Source organism: Crocuta crocuta, unplaced genomic scaffold (assembly GCF_008692635.1).
Source record: "Crocuta crocuta isolate KB4526 unplaced genomic scaffold, BGI_CrCroc_1.0 scaffold183, whole genome shotgun sequence".
Lineage (NCBI taxonomy): Eukaryota > Metazoa > Chordata > Mammalia > Carnivora > Hyaenidae > Crocuta > Crocuta crocuta.
The window spans coordinates 819,059-843,009 of NW_027529431.1; the positions used below are offsets into that span (position 1 = coordinate 819,059).

At 34.5% G+C, this 23,951-nt stretch overlaps 1 protein-coding gene across 1 annotated transcript in view; it reads left to right on the top strand.

Annotated features, from left to right (window-relative positions):
- Window positions 1-23,951, top strand: part of CDH10 (cadherin 10) — a 197,871-nt gene that overhangs the window by 169,677 nt on the left and 4,243 nt on the right. Inside the window, exons 8-10 of the mRNA XM_077759571.1 lie at window positions 431-567; window positions 12,731-12,852; window positions 18,464-18,572. Coding sequence (XP_077615697.1) covers window positions 431-567; window positions 12,731-12,852; window positions 18,464-18,572 — 368 coding nt within the window. The remainder of the gene's footprint in view (window positions 1-430; window positions 568-12,730; window positions 12,853-18,463; window positions 18,573-23,951) is intronic.

The window sequence follows — 23,951 nt, forward strand, 5'->3', positions numbered from 1 at the left end:
TGGGAATGTTTTTTTTTTTTTTTTTTTTTTTTTTTTTTTTTTTTTTTTTTTGCATTACATCCTTATGGTAATTCCTTAACAGAATTCACAACTACTAGTTAAAATCAGTTGGTGTTGTAACCACCTGTAATGCCAACTATTTGTAGAAAAAGTGCTCCACGTTCAGTTGAATATGGCAATAGGTAGTGATTTAATAACACAAGTATTCAGAAGACCAATAAGTGGCAGCTCTTGCCTTCCCAAGAGGAGGGAGGTAGAGATGGGAATGTGTGTGTGTGTGAGATAAATCAATGAAATAGTCTTCATTCTATATCAGTACTATGCACTTTTATGAAATTATTATATGATACTGTGTGTGTGTTTGCATTACACCATTTCCTCCTACAAACCAATAATACTGCATGTATTTTTCTTTGCTTTCTATGTTCAGATTTTCCTTGGATCGCCATACTGACCTTGACAGGATCTTTAACATACATTCTGGAAATGGATCCCTTTATACTTCAAAGCCACTTGACCGTGAACTATCTCAATGGCACAATCTTACTGTTATAGCTGCTGAAATCAGTAAGATGACTTTTATGTGTGTAATATTTAACATATAGTTTTAGATTTTGTTTCATTTTAAAAACAATTCCTTCTGGGGCGTCTGGGTGGCTCAGTTGGTTAAGCATCCGACTTCATCTCAGGTCATGATCTCAGGGTTCATGGATTTGAGCCCCATGTCAGATTCTGTGTGTGTGTCTCTCTCTCTCTGCCCCTCCCCCACTCACACTCTGTCTCTCTCAAAAATAAATATTAAAAAATATTTTTAAAAGAATTCCTTCTCATTATATACATGAATTGTAATTTTAATCTAAGTTTATAAAAAGCTTTCAGCACCTTTAATTCTTTTCAATGATTTCTGTGTATACTGAGGCATCACTACAGGTATCCCAAATCAACATTTAATGTTGACTAATAAAAATTATCTAGAATTGGGCAGCAAAGATATCCTCTTTTGGGGAAAAATAAATGCATTACATTTATTGCATGGACACTAAATTGAAATCGATGGTAAATATTGGTAAAATAAAAATTTTATTATGTTTATTTCATTTTGAGAGAGACAGAGAGACAGTGAGTGCAAGGAAAGGGGAGAGAGAGAGGGAAGCACAGAATCTGACGCAGGTTCTAGGCTCTGAGCCGTCATCACAGAGCCCAACAGGGGACTTAAACTCAGGAACCATGAGATCATGACCGGAGCCAAAATTGGCCGCTTAACTGACTGAGCCACCCAGGTGCCCCAGGTGTGTACCATTTAACAACATACATGTAGGTAGGTATTATTACTTCCCTTTTTACAAAGGAGGAAAGGAAGATATCAGTAATAATAGCTAACATTAAGCACTCTGTGCCAGGTATTATTCTAAGAATTTTATATTAATTTTCTCCTACTCATATTTTTATTGATGTTATATACTGGAGAAGGAGCTCCAAGGGGTTTTGGTCCCTTGCCCAAAGCCACAATACCAGAAGTAGTAAGACTAAGATTTAAAACTAGCCGTTCTGTTTCTAGATCCAATATTTAATTCTCTACCTAATGTACAAAATTTCATTCGAGTAATAACAGGCAGAGCCAGAACTCAAAATCCTATCTCTCTCTAATTGCAAAGGTTCTTGCCCATGCAAATGACCTGCTACGTAATTTTTGGAGCCCATTATAAAATAAAAGTGTCATATTTCTTGTTAAAAAGTGATTAAGATGTTTAAGGCAACAACAGAGCCTTAAAATCAGTGTGGGGCCCTTTTGAGAGGAAGGTCCTGTGCAATTGCATATGCCTGTGAAGCCGACTTTGTCCACTCACTCAGACTCGTTCATGGGTTCTAATTCCTGTAATGTGATTTACATGGATAGATCTGCTCTTTAACTGTTTCAAAAAGAAGCAGTAATTAGTGACTAAATCATGGAGAAAAACTAAGCCTATAAATTCCAAATCTGAAATACTAAGCCGAATCCACAAATACATATCAAAGTCAAGTTATCTGAAGCCACCATTCCAGGATTTGGAAGGCAGAGCTTTGGGGAAAAATTGGCAAAAGTCTCAGAAGGATGAAACTAGGCTGGACAGATCATTAACAATGAATTCAGTCAAGATAAAATAGTAGACTTAGCTTTGTCCTTAAATCTGGCTCTGAAATACAGATTAACTCCACCATCCAAATGACCCAGTTTTTCCATACTGAGATATAAATGGCTCTGCCATTTAAGGCTAACTGAAGAATTTTTTTCTTTGAGTTTTTCTATTCAGGAAAGCTTTTTATTTCTATTATCTATCTCCATATTACCATGGTGCCATGTGCCTGACAGAGTCCAATCTAATCATTCCAGAATCATGATTGTTTGTGCTCTCTTCCTTGATTCAAGATCCAATTTTAAGCCTAACGAGTTAGGAATTGCATTTTCCATTTCAGGTACTTTGAGAAATTTAACTTCTAAAGCTAGTTGAAATAATTACGATTCTGTAAAAAGCAAAGCCAATTATGTTCTTCTTTTTAAGAACTAAACCTATTTTTTGCCCTTAAGTGAAATCAATTTATGGAGTAGCTGCTGGGAATGCCTACCTGCCAAGCCACAAGCAGTCAGGGGCCCATTATGCTGTTCTGGGTATTAAAGGGATAAGGGAGAGAGGGAAACAGCATATATAGGAAATTGTTTTTCCTAGATTTTAAGCACTGGGTTTGTGGTAAGTGTGCATTACACCAAGCCCTAAGCAGGACAGAATGATGTTTAAATGGACTTCTTACCAAGACGTTTTCCGGCCCTGCCTCTAACAGTTTAATTCTACATTCCACAGCAGTGTAGCACATCATACAGCAAGTACTGCTCCAGGTAATTATTTAGTGCCCTATACCGTGAAAAAACTTCTTTTTCTTCTTCAAAAAATATTTTTAAATGCTATTTGGAGAATAAAAAGCCTAAAATTAAGGTCACACTTGGGCTGTAGAAATTGGTTGTAGAAACTAATGAGTTCCTCTGCCCACATCTGAAAATTTGACGATAATCATTGCAATACATTCTGAGAACAGGAGGGCAAAGTTCATGGCCAAAGAACTCCATTATCTATACCTAGTTCCTTGACAGTAGAAATTCTTGCCCTGAACAGGTAGAAAAGACACATCTTTCTAAAGCCTTGGATTTCTAGATAATTATTTAAGCTTTCCTTTTCTTGGATAATGGAAAAGCCTACTGAATACATAAGAATGCTCTCACATTTTAAGATCCTTTATTGCTGACACATTCCTGCTACGGTGGAGTGTGCCTGGTTGGCCCTGAGAGAGACTCAGGTGGTAAGCATATGCCAGCTACCATTCTGCACGATGACTCTTAGAATGCTTTGTTTTTATTTGTACATAAGCTGCAACATCTATCTGTAAAAAGATTAGTGCAAGCACTGTTGTTTGAATAGGTGACTCTAGGCCTGATGCTTGATAAGCACATTTATCCCTGTGGATTTAGCTTTTGATTTGAAGAGACTTGAATTATTTGTAAAGAAGCTGAAGAATCTTCATATTGTGTCAGGCAAAGGACTAACAATGCAGTTTTTTTAGATCTGAAACTTTTCTGCCTCTCTTGGCTTCTTCAGCGTAGTTAGAAAGTGAATTGCTACCAGCAAGTTATTTTTATGTCAGGGCTCTATATTGAAAGAAAATATTTTGCTTATGTCCACTATTTAAGTAGATGAAAAAGCACATACTAGAAAATGTGGAAGAATCATACCTTCCCACTCCTCCCCACAGCAACAAATAACACTAGGTAGGTTAAGGATTCTCTGTAGGTGAACACTTCATAGGTGAACTCTGGCTGTTTGCAAATTGTTTAGGACTAGGGGAGGTAGGAAAAGAGTGGAATAGACTGTTCTTTTTTTTCTTTTCTCCTCTCTCCACTTCTCCACACACGTAGTCCTCTTCAGACCCGTATGAACTGTAGGAAAACCAGTTAACACATTTTTATTGTGTGAATGCTTTGTGTGGAATAAGATAGCATAAGCTTTCAAGTCATGTAAGAAAATGAAAAAGGTATCATGGCGATAATAAGGATGATTTTAAAAATAATAGTCAACACGTTTTGAGCACTTAACCAACAAAGTAATACTTTGATAGTAGTTTTTTATAGTTTCATGCATTAACTCACCTAATTTTTCAAGTAACTCCATAGATTAGAAGTTCTATTTTGATTTACACTGAGTAAATTGAGGCATTAGAGAGACGGAGTAAATTGGCCAGTCATACAACAAATCAGTGGTGAATCTGGGAATCTACTCCAGGGTCTGAACTCTGTAACCACCTGACACACTAAGAAGTGCATAATAGGCAGCAATGCACTGGTAAATATGAAATCAGAACCTAAGAATGGAATACATATGGTTACAAAGGCTGAGTAAGACTGGAAAAGAGTGTTAAAGAGAGGATGCCTTTTAAAGTTTCCCTTGAGAAAAGAAAGATAGATAAATAAACTTCACCTGGATTTAGAACTTTCTTCCTTCCTTCATATGACTTCAACCTTGTAAATGTCCCTGCTGAGTAATCAGTTCTTAAGCATTATTTTTAAAAGTGCTGATTTCATTATTTTAGTAACATTATGATTACGTGGAAAGAAAGGAGAAGTAAATTCTTTTGAATGGTAATATACATCCTATCTAGAAATGACAATAATTTTTCTCTTGGTTTTGAAAATCATTTAGATAAAATTAGAAAGTTAGGTAAATTTCACAAAGGCAAATAATAATACCCATAAACCCTGTTGGTAGAGGCCATTTAATAACATTGCTACTGTCCTTCACCCCATCTGTTATTTTTTGTTTTGCTTTGTTTTTATTTTTTTGATTTATTTATTTATTATTATTTTTAATTTACATCCACATTAGTTAACATATAGTGTAATAATGACTTCAGGAAGAGAGTTTAATGATGCATCACTTACGTATAACACCCAGTACTCGTCCCAACAAGTGTCCTCCTTAATGCCCATCACTATTTAGCCCATCCCCCAATCCAACACCCCGCCAGCAACCCTCAGTTTGTTCTCTGTATTTAAGAGTCTCTTATGGTTTTTCTCATCCTCTGTTTTTATATTATTTTGCTTTTCTTCCCTTATTTCATCTGGTTTGTATATTAAATTCCACATATGAGTGAAGTCATATGCTATTTGTCTTTCTCTGACTGACTTATTTTGCTTAGCATAATACACTCTAGTTCCATCCACGTTGTTACAAATGGTAAGATTTGATTCTTTTTGATAGCTGAGTAATATTCCATTGTATACATATACCACCTCTTCGTTATACATTCATCAGCTGATTGACATTTGGGATCTTTCCATACTTTGGTTATTGTCAATATTGTTACTAGTAAACATTGGGCTGTGTGTGCCCCTTTGAAACAACACTCCTGCATCCTTTGGATAAATACATACTGGTGTAATTGCTGGGTCACAGAGTAGTTCTATTTTTAAGTTTTTTGAGGAACTTCCATATTGCATTTCAGAGTAGCTAAGCCATTTTGCATTCCCACCACCAGTGCAAAAGGGATCCTAGTCCTCCACATTATTGCCAACATCTGTTGTTGGCCTGAATTGTTAATTTTAGCATTTTGACAGGTGTGAGGTGGTATCTCATTGTGGTTTTGATTTGTATTTTCCTGATGATGAGTGATGTTGAGCATTTTTTCATGTGTCTGTTAGCCATCTGGATGTCTTCTTTGGAAAAGTGAGAAGTTCCTGCAGCCAAGGTCAAAGAGGTTGTTGCCTATTTTCTCTTCTAGGATGTTAATGGATTCCTGTTTCGTGTTTAGATCTTTCATCCATTTTGAGTTTGTTTCAGTGTATGGTATAAGAAGTTTGTCCAGGTTCATTCTTCTACATGTCACTATACAGTTTTCCCAACAGCATTTGCTGAAGAGATAGTCATTTTTCCATTGGATATTCTTTCCTACTTTGTCAAAGATTAGTTGGCCATATATTTGTGGGTCCATTCCTGGGTTCTCTATTATGTTCCATTGATCTATGTGTCTGTTTTTGTGCCAGAACTTTATTGTCTTGATGAATACAGCTTTGTAGTAAAGCTTGAAGTCCAGAATCGTGATTCCTCCAGATTTAGTTTGCTTTTTCAGCATTATTTTGGCTACTCAATAGGGTCTATTCTGGTTCCATACAAATTTTAAGGTTGTTTGTTCTAGCTGTGTAAAGAAGGCTGGTGTTATTTTGATAGGGATTGCATTGAATATGTAGATTACTTTGGTTAGTATCAACATTTTAACAATATTTGATCTTCCAATCCATGAGCATGGAATTTTTTTTCCTTTTTTGTGTGTCTTCTTCAATTTCTTTCATAAACTTTCTACAATTTTCAGTGTACAGATTTTTCACCTCTTTGATTAGGTTTATTCCTCAGCATTTTGTAGGTTTTGGTGTAATTGTAAATGGGATCGATTCCTTGATTTCTCTTTCTGCTGCTTCATTATTGGTGTCTAGAAATTCAACTGATATCTGTATACTGATTTTATATCCTGTGATTTTGCTGAATTTGTGGATCAGGTCTAGCAGGGGTTTTTTTGGTGGAGTCTTTTGAGTTCTTCACATAGAGTATCATGTCATCTGCAAAGACTAAAAATTTGACTTCTTCCTTGCCAATTTGGATGCCTTTTTAAAAATTTTAATATTTATTTATTTTTGAGAGAGAAAGAGGGAGAGAGAGAGAGTGTAAGCAGCAGAAGGGCAGAGAAATAGGGAGACACAGAATCCAAAGCAGGCTCTGGGGCTCTGAGCTGTCTGAATTCACAGACTGCAAGATCATGACCTCAGCCAAAGTTGGACTTTTAACTGACTGAGCCACCCAGCCACAGGATGGCTTTTATTTTCTTCGTGTTGTCTAATTGCTGAGGCTAGAACTTCCAACACTATATTGAATAACAGTGGTGAGAGTAGACATCCTTTTCATCTTTCTGTTCTTAGGGGGAAAACTCTCAGTTTTTCCGCATTGAGGATAATATTAGCAGTGGGTCTTTTGTATATGGCTTTTGCGATATTGAGGTATGATCATTCTATCTGTACTTTCTTGAGTGTGTTTATCAAGAAAGGATGCTGTATTTTGTCAAATGCTTTCTCTGCATCTAAGAAAAGATTATGTGGTGCTTATCTTTTCTTTTATTAATGATGTATGACATTGATTGATTTGCAGATATTGAACCAGCCCTGCATCCGAGGAATAAATCCCACTTGATTGTGGGGAATAATTCTTTTAATATATTGTTGGATCCAGTTTTTTTAGTGTCTTGTTGTTTTGCATCCATATTCATAAGGGAAATTGATCTGTAGCCCTCCTTTTTGGTAGGGTCTTTGTTTTGGTTTCAAGGTAATGCTAGCTTCATTGAATGAGTTTGGAAGTTTTCCTTCCATTTCTATTTTTGGAACAGTTTCAAAAGAATAGGTGTTAACTCTTCTTTAAATGTTTGGTAGAATTCCTCTGGAAAGCCATACGGCCATGCAATTTTGTTTTTTGGGAGATTTTTTTATGACTAATTTGATTCCTTTACTGGTTATGGGTCTGTTAAAATTTTTATTTCTCCTTGTTTCAGTTTTGGTAGTTTACATATTTCTAGGAATCTGTCCATTTCTTCCAGATTGCCCAATTTGTTGGCATATAATTGCTCATAATATTCTCTTATTATTGTTTGTATTTCTAAAGTATTGGTTGCGGTCTCTCTTCTTTCATTCATGATTTTATTGATTTGGGTCCTTTCCTTTTTATCAATCTGGCCAGGGGTTTATCAATTTTGTTAGTTCTTTCAAAGAACCAGCTCCTGGTTCCATTGATCTGTTCCACTGTTGTTGTTAATATCATTTATTTCTGCTCTAATCTTTATTTCCCNAGAACTTTCTTCTTTCTTTAGGAAGGCCTGGATTGCTATATACTTCCCTCTTATGACCACCTTTCCTGCATCCTAGAGGTGTAGGACCGCTGTGTTTTCATTTTCATTTTCTTCCACGTACTTTTTAATTTCCTTTTTAACTTCTTGGTTAGCTCATTCATTATTTAGTAGAATGTTCTTTAGTCTCCAAATATTTGTTGTCTTTCCACATTTTTTCTTGTGGTTGATTTCGAGTTTCATAGCATTGTGGTCTGAAAATATGCACCCTATGATCTAGATCTTTTTGTATTTGTTGAGAGATGATTTGTATCCTAGTATGTGATCTGTTCTGGAGAATGTTCCATGTGCACTCGAGAAGACTGTGTATTCTGCTGCTTCAGGATGAAATGTTCTGAATAAATGTGTTAAGTCCATCCAGTCCACTGTGTCATTCACAGCCATTGTTTTCTTGTTGATTTTCTGTTTACATGATTTGTTCATTGCTGTAAGTGAGGTGTTGAAGTCCCCAATATTATGGTATTATTTTCAATGAGTTTGTGTATGTTTGTGATTGATTTATTCATATATTTGTGTGTTTCACGTTGGTCTCATAAATGTTTACAGTTGTTAGATATTCTTGGTGGATAGACCCCATAATTATGATATAATGCCCTTACTTATCTCTTGCTACCGTCTTTATTTTAAAATCTGGTTTGTTTGCTATAACTATGGCTACTCCAGCTTTCTTTTGGTGACCATTAGCATGAGAGATGGTTCTCCATCCCCTTACTTTCAATCTGCAGGTGTCTTTATGTCTAAAATGGGTCTCTTGTAAGCAGCATCTAGATGAGTCTTACTTTCTCATCCATTCTGATACCCTATGTCTTTTGATTGGTACTTTTAGCCTACTGACATTTAAAAGTGGGTATGGAAAGATATGAACTTAGTGTCGTTATGCTGCCTGTAGAGTTGGAGTTTCTGGTGATGTTCTCTGGTCCCTTCCAGTCTTTGTTGCTTTTGTGCCTTTTTGTTTTGTTTCATCTTTTCTCCCATCAAAGAATCACCCTTAAAATTTTTTACAGGAATGGTTTAGTAGTTATGAACTCCTTTCGTTTTTATTTGTCTGGGAAGCTCTTTTTCTCTCCTATTTTGAATGACAGTCTTGCTGGATAAAGAATTCTTGGCTGCATATTTTTCAGATTTAGCACATTGTATATATTCTGCCACTTCTTTCTGACCTACCAAGTTTCTGTGAATAGGTCTGCTGCAAACGTGATCCGTTTTCCCTTATACATTAAGGACTTTTTTCCCTTGGTGCTTTCATAATTTTTCATTGTCTGTGTATTTTGTGAATTTGACTATGATATGCTTTGGTGATGGTCTTTTTTGTTGAATATAATGGGAGTTCTTTGTGCTTCCTGGATTTTGATGTCTATGTCCTTCCCCAGATAGGAAAATTTTCTGCTATAATTTGCTCACATAAACCTTCTGCCCTTGTTTCTCTCTCTTCATCTTCTGAAACTCCTAGGATTTGGATTTTATACTTTTTAATAGGTCACTGTGTTCTCCAAGTCTGTTATTGTGCTTTTTTGTCTTTGTTTCCGTCTTTTTTCCTGCTTCATTGTTCTCCATAATTTTGTCTTCTATATCACTGATTCACTGCTCTGCTTTGTGCATCCTTTTCATTGTGTCATCTATTAGAGATTACATCTCAGTTATGACGTTTTTAATTTTGTCCTGACTAGTTACTTCTTTTATCTCCGCGGAAAGGGAGTCTATGCTTTTTTTCAGCCCCAGCTAGCTAATATTCTTACTATTGTGGTTCTGAGTTTACTGCAAATATCTTCCTTACATATGTGTTGCATAAGCCCCTGGTTGTCATTTCTTCCTGTCCATTCTTTTGGGGTGAATTCCTTCATTGTCATTTTGGAGAAAGAAAATTAATTAATAAAACAAAATAAATTAAAAATTAAAAACAAAACAAAAAAGTCAAATAAAGTAGCTAGACTCTAGGTATGTTTTGCTCTGCTTGTTGAAAGAAACTTGGTAGAATAGAGAAAAAAGGTAAAGAAAGAAAGAGTAAGAATAGCTTTAAATATTAAAATATATATATAATAAAATATAACAAAATGAAATAAAAAATGAAATAGAATAAAAATCTACAAAAAACATAGTAAAATAATGAAAACAATAAATAATATTTTTTAAAAAGAAAATAAAAAATAAATTTATCTCTTTCTGTATCCAAGAAAAAGAAAAGAGAAAAAAAAACAATTTCAACAAAGACAGATGCAAAACAAAAACAAATAAACAAAAATGAATAAATGAATGAACTAGCAAACGGAATGAAACCCGAATGAAGTTGGATTCAGTGTCCCCTGGAGTTCAGACTATGAAGCACTCTATAGAGTCCATACACTGAGCAGAGGGAGAGACTTGTGCTGGTTGTCAAGGCATTGTGCTTGGAGTGCACACTTGGGCGGGGCTTGGCGTAATGGCTCCATTGTCCTGTGGTGCTACTTAGTTTACTGGGTTGGATGCCCGCGCATGCGTGTGTGCCGGAGAGTTGGAACTGGCTTCACCCAGCTTCCTAGTCTCTGTCACAGGAACCTCATGCTCTCACTGACATTCAAGAACCCCTTCTTTGTCTCAGGCCTGTCACTCCCTGCCTCTACCCTGTCCGTATCCAAGCATCAGCCTGCCAGGCAGCACCTCCCTGCAGAGTTTTGTCGCAGGTGGGGCTGTGTTTCAACACCCATCTCTGCAGATACCCCAGTGGCTTGGACCCATGCCATCTCTCTGGGAAAGGGTCTCACTGAGCAATAGCCAGGTGCCTGGTTACCTCAGAAAATCTTTGTGTAATTGCACGGTGGCAGAAGTTCAGAGAGTGTGACAATCACAACACAGAGCTAGTGCCAGGTTTCACTACACTATAATGTCTTTGTCCCAATAACAGTAAATGTGGCTGCTCCCCGGGGTCTGCTGGGACCTTTGACCCTGGGGAGGCCTATTGGCCTCTACCAAATGCTCTCTAGGAGAACCGCTTCGCCCCTGTGGCCCATGGACCTCTCGGACTCTGCTGCCTGCTGCTAGGTATTCTCCCTACTTCCTCAGCAGAGCACCACCAGGAACTGAGCTCTAGAATTTCAGACTCTGTGCTCCCCTGTGTATATAATCCTAACGATATTGAAACTCTTTCCTTTCTCCCCGTTAGTGGATTTTGGGAACAGAATTCTTGTTCAGTCTTCTGTGTGTTTTCACTCTTTCTTTCTCTCCTTTTGGGGGAGTACTTTTCTTGCACGAAAGCACTCACCCAAAGCACTCTCTCCCTTTCTCTATTCTTTCTCTGCAAAAACAGCTCCTTGCCCTCTGCAGCTTCTCTCTCCCCAGTTCACGTTTCCGCACTGTGTACCTGCTGAGTACTGTGGCTCAAGTTATGCAGATTGTTGCGTTAATCCTCAGATCAGTTTCCTAGGTGTGTAAAATGGTTTGGTACTGATCTAGGTGCATTTCAAGGACAAGACAATCTAAGCTGAGACCCTTCATTCTCCTCCACTATCTTTCTTAGACCCCTGTTTTTCTTTGTTTTTAGCTAATTACTTCCTTTGGTTTTTTTTTATATTGATCTTCAGTTTGACTTTGCTGAAGTCTATGTAGAAATTGAACTGTATCCAAAGACTAAGATTTTGATATCACAAAGGCTGATAAATTGAACTTGAATTTAAGATGTCAAAACACTCTTAGGTATCAGTACACATGCCTAGAAAAACCCATCGTGGAAATAATGCGATTATGATTAATAAAAGTTTGTTACCCCAGGCTATGCTGTTACCTCATGTTTATAAATAGACATTAATATTTTTAATGTTTATTTATTTATTTTCAAGAGACACAGAGCACGGGCAGGAGGTGTGAAGAAAGAGAGAGAGACACAGAATCCGAAGCGGGCTCCAGGCTCTGAGCTGTTAGCACAGACCCTGATGCGGGGCTTGAACCCACGAACTGTGAGATCATGACCTGAGCCCAAGTCTGATGTTTAACCAACTGAGGCACCCAGGCACCCCAATAGATATTAATATTTTAAAATTCCATTTACAAATCTAAACATTTTTAATGCATATTTTTATGTGAACATTTTGATACTCTTGATTTTAGCATTTGTAGGAAAAAATAAAACATTATTCTACTATATGTTACTATCAAACTAATTTTATTTCACAAAATTCAGCCTGGATTGTTAAAATAACATCAATAACAATTAATGAAAAGTTCAAATGCTTATGTTTAATTTAAATTTCTATCCAACTTGTAAAATTGGTAGCTATATGTTAAAATTTCCAAAAGAGGAATTGAGAGTAGCTGTTGGAATACATTTTAGTGATTAAAGTAGTCAGAAGGGTAAGTTGTAATATAAAAACTACTACTTATAAGCTTGTGACTATGGACTAGTTAATAATTTATTTAAAATTATTTCTTCAACCAAAAACTTGCTGAAGCTTAATATAATACTGTATGACAAAGATTTAATAACTATTTGTTCTTATTTTACATATTTTGGACAGTAAGGACACAAGTACAATATGAACTCATTTATGCTGGATTTTGCTTTTGAGAAGATTTTCCAAAATAATAGTAGTACTCTTGAGGCCAATAATAACTGAATTTATGACTACTTAATTAGGCTCTGTAGTAATTTTCTTTATTGCATTTGCTCATTATGTTAGTAGAATGAACGCGATGTTTATTTTTATGTGAGCACTTAATATCCACAAGATGCTTGTATAAATTAAATCTGGTGCACAAATGTGTCTTCCTAAACAAATTTTTCCTTTCTCTTTTCTAGACAATCCCAAAGAGATGACTCGCGTGGCTGTTTTTGTGAGAATTTTGGATGTTAATGACAATGCCCCGCAATTTGCTGTGTTCTATGACACTTTTGTATGTGAAAATGCCAGACCAGGACAGGTGAGCAAACATAGGACTTAAGAGCTTTGGAAGATTTTAATGGCTTGTTAAATATTCATCTTCTCCTAATCTTAAGAAGAATGAGTAAACAGAGGTAAAAGAACTCATATAAGGCCCAGTAACATATATTATGTTTAAGGCTGATGATGGGGTGCTGGGGTGCCTAGATGGCTCAGTCAGTTAAATGCCTGACTCTTGATTTCTGTTCAGGTCACAATCTCATGGTCATGAGATCAAGCCCCTTATTGGGCCCTACTTTGAGCATGGATTCTGCTCAAGATTCATTCTCCCTCTCCTTGTGCCCACCCCTGCTTATGTTTCATCTCTTTTTCTCTCTCTCTTCTCTCTCTCTCGTATACACAACACACACACACACACACAAAGGCTGATGTTTTTAAAGTTTAAAAATGTTCTCAATGACAATATAGCGAGTTTCAGATTTCTTTTGTGCAGTTATAATGAAAACATAAAATTTTAGTCTTACCACAAAACTTTAGATGTAAGAAGAAATAACTTTCACTTATTAAACACTCAAACACAAAAATAGGAAGAATAAAAAAAAAAACAACAAAAAACCTCTGCTCTTTCTTTAGATGAGTACCGTAACTGCTGGAGAAATGGGAGATGGAAGTTAGGAAAAACACAAAGATGGATACATGGGATCAGCTAGACAGTGCATCAATATTCCAATGTATGCAAATGATTTCAAAGCAGGCTGAAGGATTCACTCCTTAGATTTATGCTTGTATTTCATCATTATAGCAACACTCAGAGTGCTTAATGACTTAGTTTTTGTCCTTTAAAACATTCTTTCTACATCAGCTTTGTTTATAACTCTTTAAGTCTTTTCCTCAGTGGACTCATTTTGTTGTTTGCAAAACTCCAGTGTATATGGCTGAAAGAAATGCTCTTAATTGGTTTGAGTGCTATCTTCACAGAAGGAAGCTGCATGTTATAAATAATAATTGGGAATCAAATGTGTTTTATTAAAGAAAGAAGAGCCATCACAAAACTGTATTGTGTTTTGACATCATTTGATGCTCTTTATAAACATCAATGTCATTGTTACATTTTTATGCAAATTACATTGTGGAATAACACAGATTCTTCCTTCTGAAGATTCTAACAGGAATTCAATAGCCTGTCTATTGTTTGAAATGGTAAAATTGCTGCAATTGGATTCATTTTTTATTTGAAAATGTTATGGAAATGTTTAATTTGGAATATTTAAATGACAAAGCTACTTCCGACCTACTTCTTAATGAAACACTGTTTGCCCTGAAAATACCATTCCAAATAGTCCTCTGCTTGGCAGGCTCAGCATGATATAAGTTGAAGCCTTTTCTCTAAGAGATAAATTACCCACTTTACAACTGCCGCATGCATTGCTTCCTCTATGGTTATTCTATTTGATTTTCAAGAGATATCTTTTCAGAGCATTTGAATCATTTTAAATACTGATTTCCAAATGTATTCAAAATATACAAAATAAAGGTTTTTTTTTTCTCTTTGTGACTCTTTTTAAAAAAATATATCTGGTTTAGTAACTATGTATTTTTTGGACTTTAAAAACCTCTTGGCATATTGAAGGAAAATAATAAAATTGAAGACTATTTCGATTAAAAAAGTAGCCTATTTTGATCAACTTGTTAGGAATAACATGATTAATAATTTTTGTCTAATTGAATGTGCAATCAATTGTACATTCATTTGTACAATACAAGCTACATGTATGTAGCTTCCCATAGTACTTATTATTTTTAATGTTTATTATTTGTTTTAGGAGATAGAGAGAGAAAGAGAGAGAGCATGAGCAGGGGAGGGGCAGAGAGAGAGAAGAGAATCCCAAGCAGGCTCCACACTTCAGCACAGAGCCAGATGTGGAGCTTAAACTCATGAACTATGAGATCACAGCCTGAGCAGAAATTGAGAGTCAGAAGCTTAACCAACTGAGCCACCCAGGCTCTGGGTGCCCCAAGAGCCCCAATAGTAGTTTGTTTTTTTTAGAATAAGATCAGTTTATTAAATATCATTTTGGTTTCATAGGCTGAAAAATGGTTCCTTAAACCAAATCCTTATGTACTCAGTGATGAAATTCTAGGTTACAGCATCCTAACAGGTGAAACCAAGGTGGTTATTTGGGAAAGTCCTTCACTGAACCATCCTTGAAATTCACTTGTTAACTCTGCCTCTCCTTCTGGGAAGTAGGAGCTTGTGAGGACTTCTGGCTGTGCTTCAGTTATTTATAGAGTATTTCAACCTACCTAATTCTCTGAATTAAGTGCTGATTGAAAGTTGTACTTTGGGCAACAGCGTAGGAAATAATTCCATATGTTTCATGCATGGACAAAATGAGAAGACAGAGATAAAATTAACTACCATCTCCTCCTCTTTTTTTCCCTATTCCCTCCTCTAAGTGTAGAAGATTTTCCCCTTTGGAAAAGATGGAGCTTACAATTGATGTATCCTTAAGAGTTCCCTCTCCTGCCTGAACTAAGCTACTTGAGTCCTTATCTTTTCCATCACAGAAAGTCCTTAGGAAAGGAAAGGAGAGAAGACTGGCTGTTTCATTTCTCTTTCGTTTTCAGCCAATAAAATATATTTAAAAAATTTTCATCATTATGGGAAAGAAATAGCATTTCAGTCTCACAGATTCCCCAGAGTTTCCCCAGGGAGGAGTGCTACTTGTATTTACCCACAGATAGTATCTGAGGTCCCGACCTTTATCAAGCCCAAAATATCCCACTGCATGTCTCCATGGAACACAGTTTAGTTACTTAGGAGCTACTGAAAAGAGTGCTTTTTACTGGAACAAAGGGAATTTTTGCATCAATGGAAACTATTACTCTAACCACTGGAAAAGCTCATGATCACTGAAAAAGCTTTCTCATTGAATTGAGATTATTTTAGAATAGCCTAGTAAAAATACAAGCCAATTATGTTACAGCTAAGGATATAAAATATAAATGACTTATCAATGTCTATTCTCCATATGCTCAAAGTGAATACTAGACATTACCAGTGGTTTTGGTTTTGTTTTCCACAATGTGGCAACCTATTTTATTGGAAATTAGTTAAAATGAATTTGTTTCTAGCAGAATAAAACAGTGAGTGTTTATACAGAGATATAGGGGAGGTGGTTTTATCTCCTTCTTTTTGCCAACTTATGATTTCTATTGCAACTCAACTCAAATGTATATAGTATATACATATATATGTATGTATATTTATATGCCCATATGTATATGGTACATATGCCAAATCAAATAAGCAAACATACAGCAAAACAAAATACAGTTGATCCCTGAACAACATGGAGGTTACTTTCTTTATAACATTTAAAGAAAATATCAGTGAATCACTAATTTTGAAATCAATTATTCAAATAACATATTTTAATTAAGAATTTTTGCATGAAATTTTGCACATGGGTGGCTCAGTTGGTTAAGTGTCCAACTCTCCATATCAGTCCAGGTCTTGATCTCACGGTGTTTGACTGAGCCCCATGTTGGACTCTGCACTGATAGTGAGAAGCCTGCTTGGGATTCTCTCTCTCCCTCTGCCCCTCCCCCATTCTCTCTCTCTCTCTCTCTCTCTCTCTCTCTCAATCTCTCTCTCTCAAAATAAATAAATAAACACTAAAAATTTAAAGAAAAAAAAGAATTTTTGTAAGGAGACCTGGGTGGCTCAGTTGTTTAAGCACCTGACTCTTGACTCCTGCTCAGATCATGATCTCATGGTCATGATATGGAGCCTGAGTTGGGCTCTGAGCTGACCATGGAGCCTGCCTGGGTCTCTCTCTTCCTTTCTCTGTGCACTCTTCTGCACCTGGGCACATGCAAGAGTGTACACTCTCTCTCTCTCCCAAAATAAGTGAATAAACTTAAAGAAAAAAGAATTTTTGTGTAAACCATTATAATTTCTTATAGATATATGTAAAAATGTGGATATTTTGTTGTCTGAAATTGTAATTTATAATCATAGCTGAAAATGTATATTTATGATGGAATATTATAGTTTTTATTTTAAAATGCTTTTAGCTATACTTTTAAATTTCTATTATTTTGTGTTTGTATGTGTGCTAACCTATTAATCAATGATATATGTAAACATAAAAATTCTGTTTACTGTCTTTCTTGATGTTACTTCATTTATGTCATTTTTCCCTTAAACTTATTCTTATAAATCACTATTTAAAAAGAAAATATTTTAGACTGCTTGACAAACAAGAATCAGTCAAGAAATGCTTTGGTAACTGAATTGATACCTCTTAAATGGTATTAATGAATACTTGTATAAACATTTTTTTTTCTCTTTAATTCCTTCACATAGTACCATTTTTGGTTTTGTATTGGATGGCTTAAGCCATTAACAATAAAGCTTTGCTTTCTATTCAATCTTAAATTACCACTACAGTTTCATTAAGTAGTTATGTTTCATTTAAAAATATATTTTAAAATTAATCAAAGTTTCAATGATTGTTTTGGCTGCTTATTCCTAGACAATAAATATTTATCTCTCTTTGATTAAATTGTATTTCTTTTGGCATTTTGAAGGAGGTGGTTAAAGATGTAAGTAAATAGGGAGTACCTAAAACATACCACATTTTTATTTTTATAACGCACTTTAAAAGAAGACTAATTGAATGCAGAAGAGTTAAAATAATTTATTTTTTTAATAATTACTTCATATAATATTTTAAAATTGAAATCTTTTTAAATAAAAATATAGTAACAAATATTTTCATCAAATATAGACACAATGTTAAAATGGGTCAGTTTATTAAAGCATACTCCTTTTAGTTAAGCACAAATTTGACCATTTATATAAACATTGGTATACAAATTTAACAACTTCTGAAGCTCTCTTGAAAACTTAANAATATTAATCAAATATGTTCAAAGCATTTATCTGATTATAGTATAAAGTGTTACATTTTCTGTTTTGTTACCAGATAGCATCTCATATTGTCTCTTATCCATAAATAAATCAGAGATGAACTTTATAAAATAACCATTTCCCATCATATGCATATATTGATAAAAATATGTAATTTAATTGACAGTGCAGATGGAGTGAACCATAACTGCTAAAGTAGACCATAATGTTTAAGTCTTTCACTTAAAAAGTTGTGTATAATATTATCTATAAAATCTCTACATTCTTTGAATAGTTTTCACTTTACTTTTGATGAGGAGAAAAACCATAATCACAACAGTTTTCTGAAATTTTTCTACATTAGATAAACTCTTCCAGATCAATGTTTAAAGATGTATTAAATAACCTCATTTCAAATACTAAATTTAAAAGGCTGCAAAAATATAATATTGACATTTTTTATTTTGAAGAAATGGATAATATATAGAAGAAATTGAGAAGGAGGGAGAAAGAGAGACAGAGACAAGCAGAAAGGGAGGGAGAGAGAGAGAGATGAGGACTTTATTAAAATCAAAGTAATAACAAAAAAAGATAGAATAAGTCAAAGATATATGCACAAGGAGAAAAACCCACTGCCTTTAAACTTAGACAAAACTGGATGTTAAAAATTACATGTTATAAAGCAGATTATACCCATAGAATTTGATAAATATGCATTTTCTCTTTTCTGCAGCTAATACAGACTATAAGCGCAGTAGACAAAGATGACCCTTTAGGTGGACAGAAGTTTTTCTTCAGTTTAGCTGCTGTCAATCCCAACTTCACAGTACAGGATAATGAAGGTAAATTTTAGAACGGGGTCATTATGATTTAAGGTGACAGTAACAACAACTTTTCTGCAAAGTAACAATTACCATATGTATGATGTCCTAATTTATTGATCTGTGTTACTAAATGTTGTTTTCATCGGATATTTGATGAGATTAATTTCTTGACAGTGTTCATTTTCTCAAATTTCAAAAAATAGTAAATTACGTGAAAGAAATTTCTATATGAGAACTAATGAGAAGATTGGATCTTGGAAACAGAGAGGCTGGAAATAATCAGACACATGGGGCAGAGAAATGAATGACACAGTGAGACGCTTGTGCAAATTTCAATGAGATTTAGCAGCAACAGATTCACCAAAACCAAGAAGGCATGGAATATGGGTCATAAGAAAGAGAAGTAGTCATACTGGCCTGTGAGGGGGTTCAAGTGCAAAAGCAGTCACAAGGGCAAGATACACTATTCTTCTGTGTAATATGTAAATATTTCAATGTCTTTGTAATGAAAAATACTGAAAATACTGAAATTACGTGTCTTGCATTCCCAAAAGGGGCAAAAACAGATTTTGTAGGAAAAAATATGAAAATGGTTACATTTTTAAAAAGTTGAAAAGTTTTATTCTTTGAAAAAATATATAGTAATTATCCTAGTCTAAACAAAAGTGTGCAGTGAGAGCTCTTCCCCCCCAATAAATATATGTTAAAGTAACTATATCATCCCATCTTTCTTAAAAAGCCATACATGTTTTAGAGTAAGTGTAAATACAGCTATTCTTAAAATAAATTTAATAACTGCCTTGACATGTTTGTAATACCTTCATAACAATGTAAGTACGTTGGCAGAGTCAGATTGCTATATCACCTCTAGGTGGCTTTCAGAATATCAGAAAGAAGTTGAAGATAATGGATAGTTTTACGTGAACCCAATTTTTATTTGAGATATTTGATATGGTAGAAATGTCACAAATCAGTTGAAGAGAGGGCATCCGCTGGTAACATCTGTTTGCTAAATTGGAGTCTCTGAAATGTCTGTTTTCTATCCCTCTGAGCATCTAAAATAATTGTGATGGGAAAAATTAGCATAGGGTTGGCAGATAAGACACAAAATGTCCAGTTTCATCTGCATATCAGTAAAACAACACCCGTCATTTTATTTGCTGAATCTGGCATCCTATATGTTGAACTTAGACTGGACATCATTAATACTGAATTGACAACATTATTCATCTTTCTAAGTATGTTTTAATTTATGTTCCTGTTAAACCAAGCCCTGGCTTCCCACAAACCACCTCTCAATTTGCAAAAGTAATAGAGACTGGAAATGTTGTCTTATCACAACATTTCACAGTTACTAGGTAAGCACCTTTAGGCTAATCTTAATTAAGTTTTGACAAGTAGTGGCATCTTCCTATATTTGGGAGAGTTCTTGATCTTATATGAGTTTCTCAGAACAAGAGTTGAAGGCATATGAATATAAATCTGAACATGACACTCTATAGAATACCACTAAAGGCAGATGAAATATATGATATAATCCTGCATAAATTTACTATTTTGCTACTGGGTGAATTTTGAAAGAATTTTCATTGAGAAATAGAATTGCTCTTCTTGAGAAAATACCCTTATGTTTATCAATATATTCATCTTAGAAAACTTAAGTTTAATGTATAAGTTCTTAAAATTTTATTTCCTGCTTCTGTGATAACACATTTGGGGCTTTTAATTGTTAAGATTCCTTCACTTTCCAATAACTTATAGATCAAAAGCGTAATTAGATGATGACTTTCTAAATATTTAATAAAATGGTTTGAATAGAATGGCTAGAATGCGGTAAAATGTCATTTTGTTCTTCAATATATTAAAACTATTGTAAGTAAAATTAAGATTTAGAAACTTTGGAAAAGTTAATAAAGGGTAAGGCAAGAAGATTCTAAATATATCCATATGTTAACACCTGTTGTGTTTTTTTGTGTTGTTGATTTTAGCTATTCTGACAGGTGTGAGGTTATATCTCGTTGTAGTTTTAATTTGTATTTCCCTGATGATCAGTGATATTGAGCACCTTTTCATGTGTCTGTTTGCCATCTGTATGTCTTCTTTGGGGAAAAAAATGTCTATTCTTATCGTCTGCCTATTTTTAATTGGATTATTTGGTTTTTTGGTGTTGAGTTTTATAAGTTCTTTATAGATTTTGGATACTAACCCTTTATCAGGTATATCATTTGCAAATATCTTTTCCAGTTCTATAGATTGCCTTTTAGTTTTGTAGATTGTTTCCTTCATGTGCAGGAGCTTTTTCTTTCGATGAAGTCCCAATCATTTATTTTTGCTTTTGTTTCTTTTACCTCAAGAGACATATCTAGTAAGAAGTTGCTATGGCCAATGTCAAAGAGGTTACTGCCTGTGTTCTCCTATAGGATTTTTGTGGTTTCAGATCTCACAGTTAGGTCATTTAGTCTTTAATCCATTTTGAATTTATTTTGGGGTTTGGTGTATGAAGCTGGTCCAGTTTCATTTTTTGCATGTTGTCATCCACTTTTCCCAACACTATTTGTTGAAATGACTATCTTTTCCCCACTGGATATTCTTTCCTGCTTTGTCAGTGATTAATTGACCATGTAGTTGTGGATTCATTTCTGGGTTTTCTGTTCTATTGATTTATATGTGTCTATTTTTGTGCCAGTACCATACTGTTTTGAGCACTACAACTTTGTAATATAAATTGAAGTCTGAAATTGTGATGCCTCCTGCTTTGCTTTTCTCTTTCAAGGTGGCTTTAGCTATTTGGGGTTTGTTGCAGTTCCATACATATTTTAGGATTCTTGTTCTAGCTCTGGAAAAACGTTTTATTTTGATAGGGATTGTATTAAAGTGTAGATTGCTTTGGGTAATATAGACATCTTAACCATATTTGTTCTTCTAATCCATGAGCATGAAATGTTTTTTTTTCCATTTCTTTGTGCTCACTTCCATTGCTTTCATCAGTGTTTTATAGTTTTTAGACTACAAGTCTTTCACTGTTTTAGTTAAATCTATTCCTAGGTATCTTATTGGTTTTCCTACAATTGTGAATGAGATTGATTCTTTAATTTCCACTTCTGCTGCTTAATTATTGGTGTATAGAAATGCAACAGATTTCTGTACATTGGTTCTGTATTCTGTGAATTTATTGACTTCATGTATCAATTCTAACCATCTTTTGGTGAAGTCTTTTGGGTTTTCTACATGGAGTATCATGCCATGTGCAAACAGTGAAGTTTTTACTTCCTCCTAGGGGATTTAGATGTCTTTTATTTCTTTTCGTTGTCTGATTGCTGTGGCTAGGACTTCTGGTACTATGGTAAATAACAGTAGTGAGTGTGGACATCCCTGTTGTGTTCTGACCATTAAGGAAGAGCTCTCAGTTTTTCTCCCTTGAGAATGATATTAGTTGTGTGGTTTTCATATATAGCCTTTATTATTTTGAGGTATGTTCTTTCTAAACCTACTTTGTTGAGAGTTTTGTCATGAATGAGTGTTGACAAGAATATGGAGAAAGGGGAACCCTCTTGAACAATTGATGGGAATGCAAACTGGCGCAGCCACTCTGGAAAACAGTATGGAGGTTCCTCGATAATTTTCTCGAAAAGTTAAAAATACAATTACCCTATGATACAGCAATTTACGCAAAGAATACAAAAATACTAATCCAAAGGACGCATCCTTGTGTTTATTGCAGCATTATCTACAATAGCCAAATTATGGAAACAGCCCAAGTCTCCGTGCACTGATGAATGGATAAAGAAGAAGCAAGAAGCGATACACACATACACACACACACACACACACACACACACACAATGGAATATTACTCAGCCACAAAAAAGAATGAAATGTTGCATGGTATAACTACAGAGTATTATGCTAAGCTAAATCAATCAATCAGAGAAAGATAAATACCATATGATTTCACTCATATGAGGAATTTAAGATATAAAACAAAAGAGCAAAGGGAAAAGAAGTGAGAGAGGCAAACTAAGAAACAGATACTTACACTTATCTATAGAGAAGAAACTTATGGCTGCCAGAGGAGAGATGGATGGGGGGATGGGTGAAATAGATGTTGGGATTAAGAAATGCACTTGTGATGAACACCAAGTGTTGTATGGAAGTGTTGAATCATTATATTACACACCTGAGACTAATACTCTACTTTATGTTAACTAAATGAAATTTAGATAAAAACATAAAAAAAGAAAAAAATATATATCCATAGGGCTATAAATACTTATTTTTATGTAGGTTTGAGACTGTAAAAATTATACCCTAATATTTCTTGGAATATAAGTCAAGTTTGCAAAATTATTAGGGTTACATTTTATTTTTTTTTTAATTTGCTGATGTATGTCTTCTATTTTGCTAAGCTCCTTTTGTAGCTTATGTAGTTAACTGATGTAGTAGACATAACATCTTATTAATAATTTATGAAATGACTTTTATATGTACACACTATGCTTGCAAGAAATTATCACTTTTTTTTCTGTTTTATATGAATTTGAACAATATGATTTGAACTCACTCCCTTCCCTACATTAGCATTTTAAACAACCTTATGGGATTGGCTAAACAAGTCTAAGTGCATTGGACCAACATAATAGGAAATTATTATGCAAGTGTATATTGATTTTTTTTAAAATATTGATTAGAGAAGGCTAGGAGGAATCTTTTTTTATTAACTGCACTACCTCCATTTAAGGAGGTGTGTTACCAGATAAAGAAAATTTTCAGTAGCAATATACTGGGTGAGTTATCAGATACAGACATTTTCAGTAGCAATATACTGAGTAGTAGAATGCTCGTGTTTATTAAGTCCTTACATCTCTCTGTTCCTCTGTTAGGCACCCCACATCAGCTGTCTTCCACCAGTATTTTCAGTTATATATTATATTCATTTTAATGGGTAGATATCAAAGTTCAGAAATACTAAATAACTTGCTCACCGTTGTTTATATATTGCGGCTCTTGAAGGGTTTGGAGTCCATTATTGATTTTAAAAGTGCAACTACACTTAAAATTTACCCATATTTTTCTTCATGAATATTAGATTAATACGTGCTTTGTGTGTGTGTGTGTGTATGTGTGCATGAGTGCATAAATATACATGCATTTATAAATTAAAAAATTATATAATTTTTTCTTGGTATGCATAGGTATGTTTTCTGAAAATCCTGAAAAACAATATGCTATTATCCTTGCAGTTTTGATAAAATATTCACTTACAAAAATTTACCATTTTAAAAGTAGTATCTGCATATTAGTTGGAAATCTAATAAATAAGCATAGTATTAGATTCCTCTGACTGTATAACCTGTCTTATCTACCTTTCAGTTGCATTGCATACATTTTATAGGATAA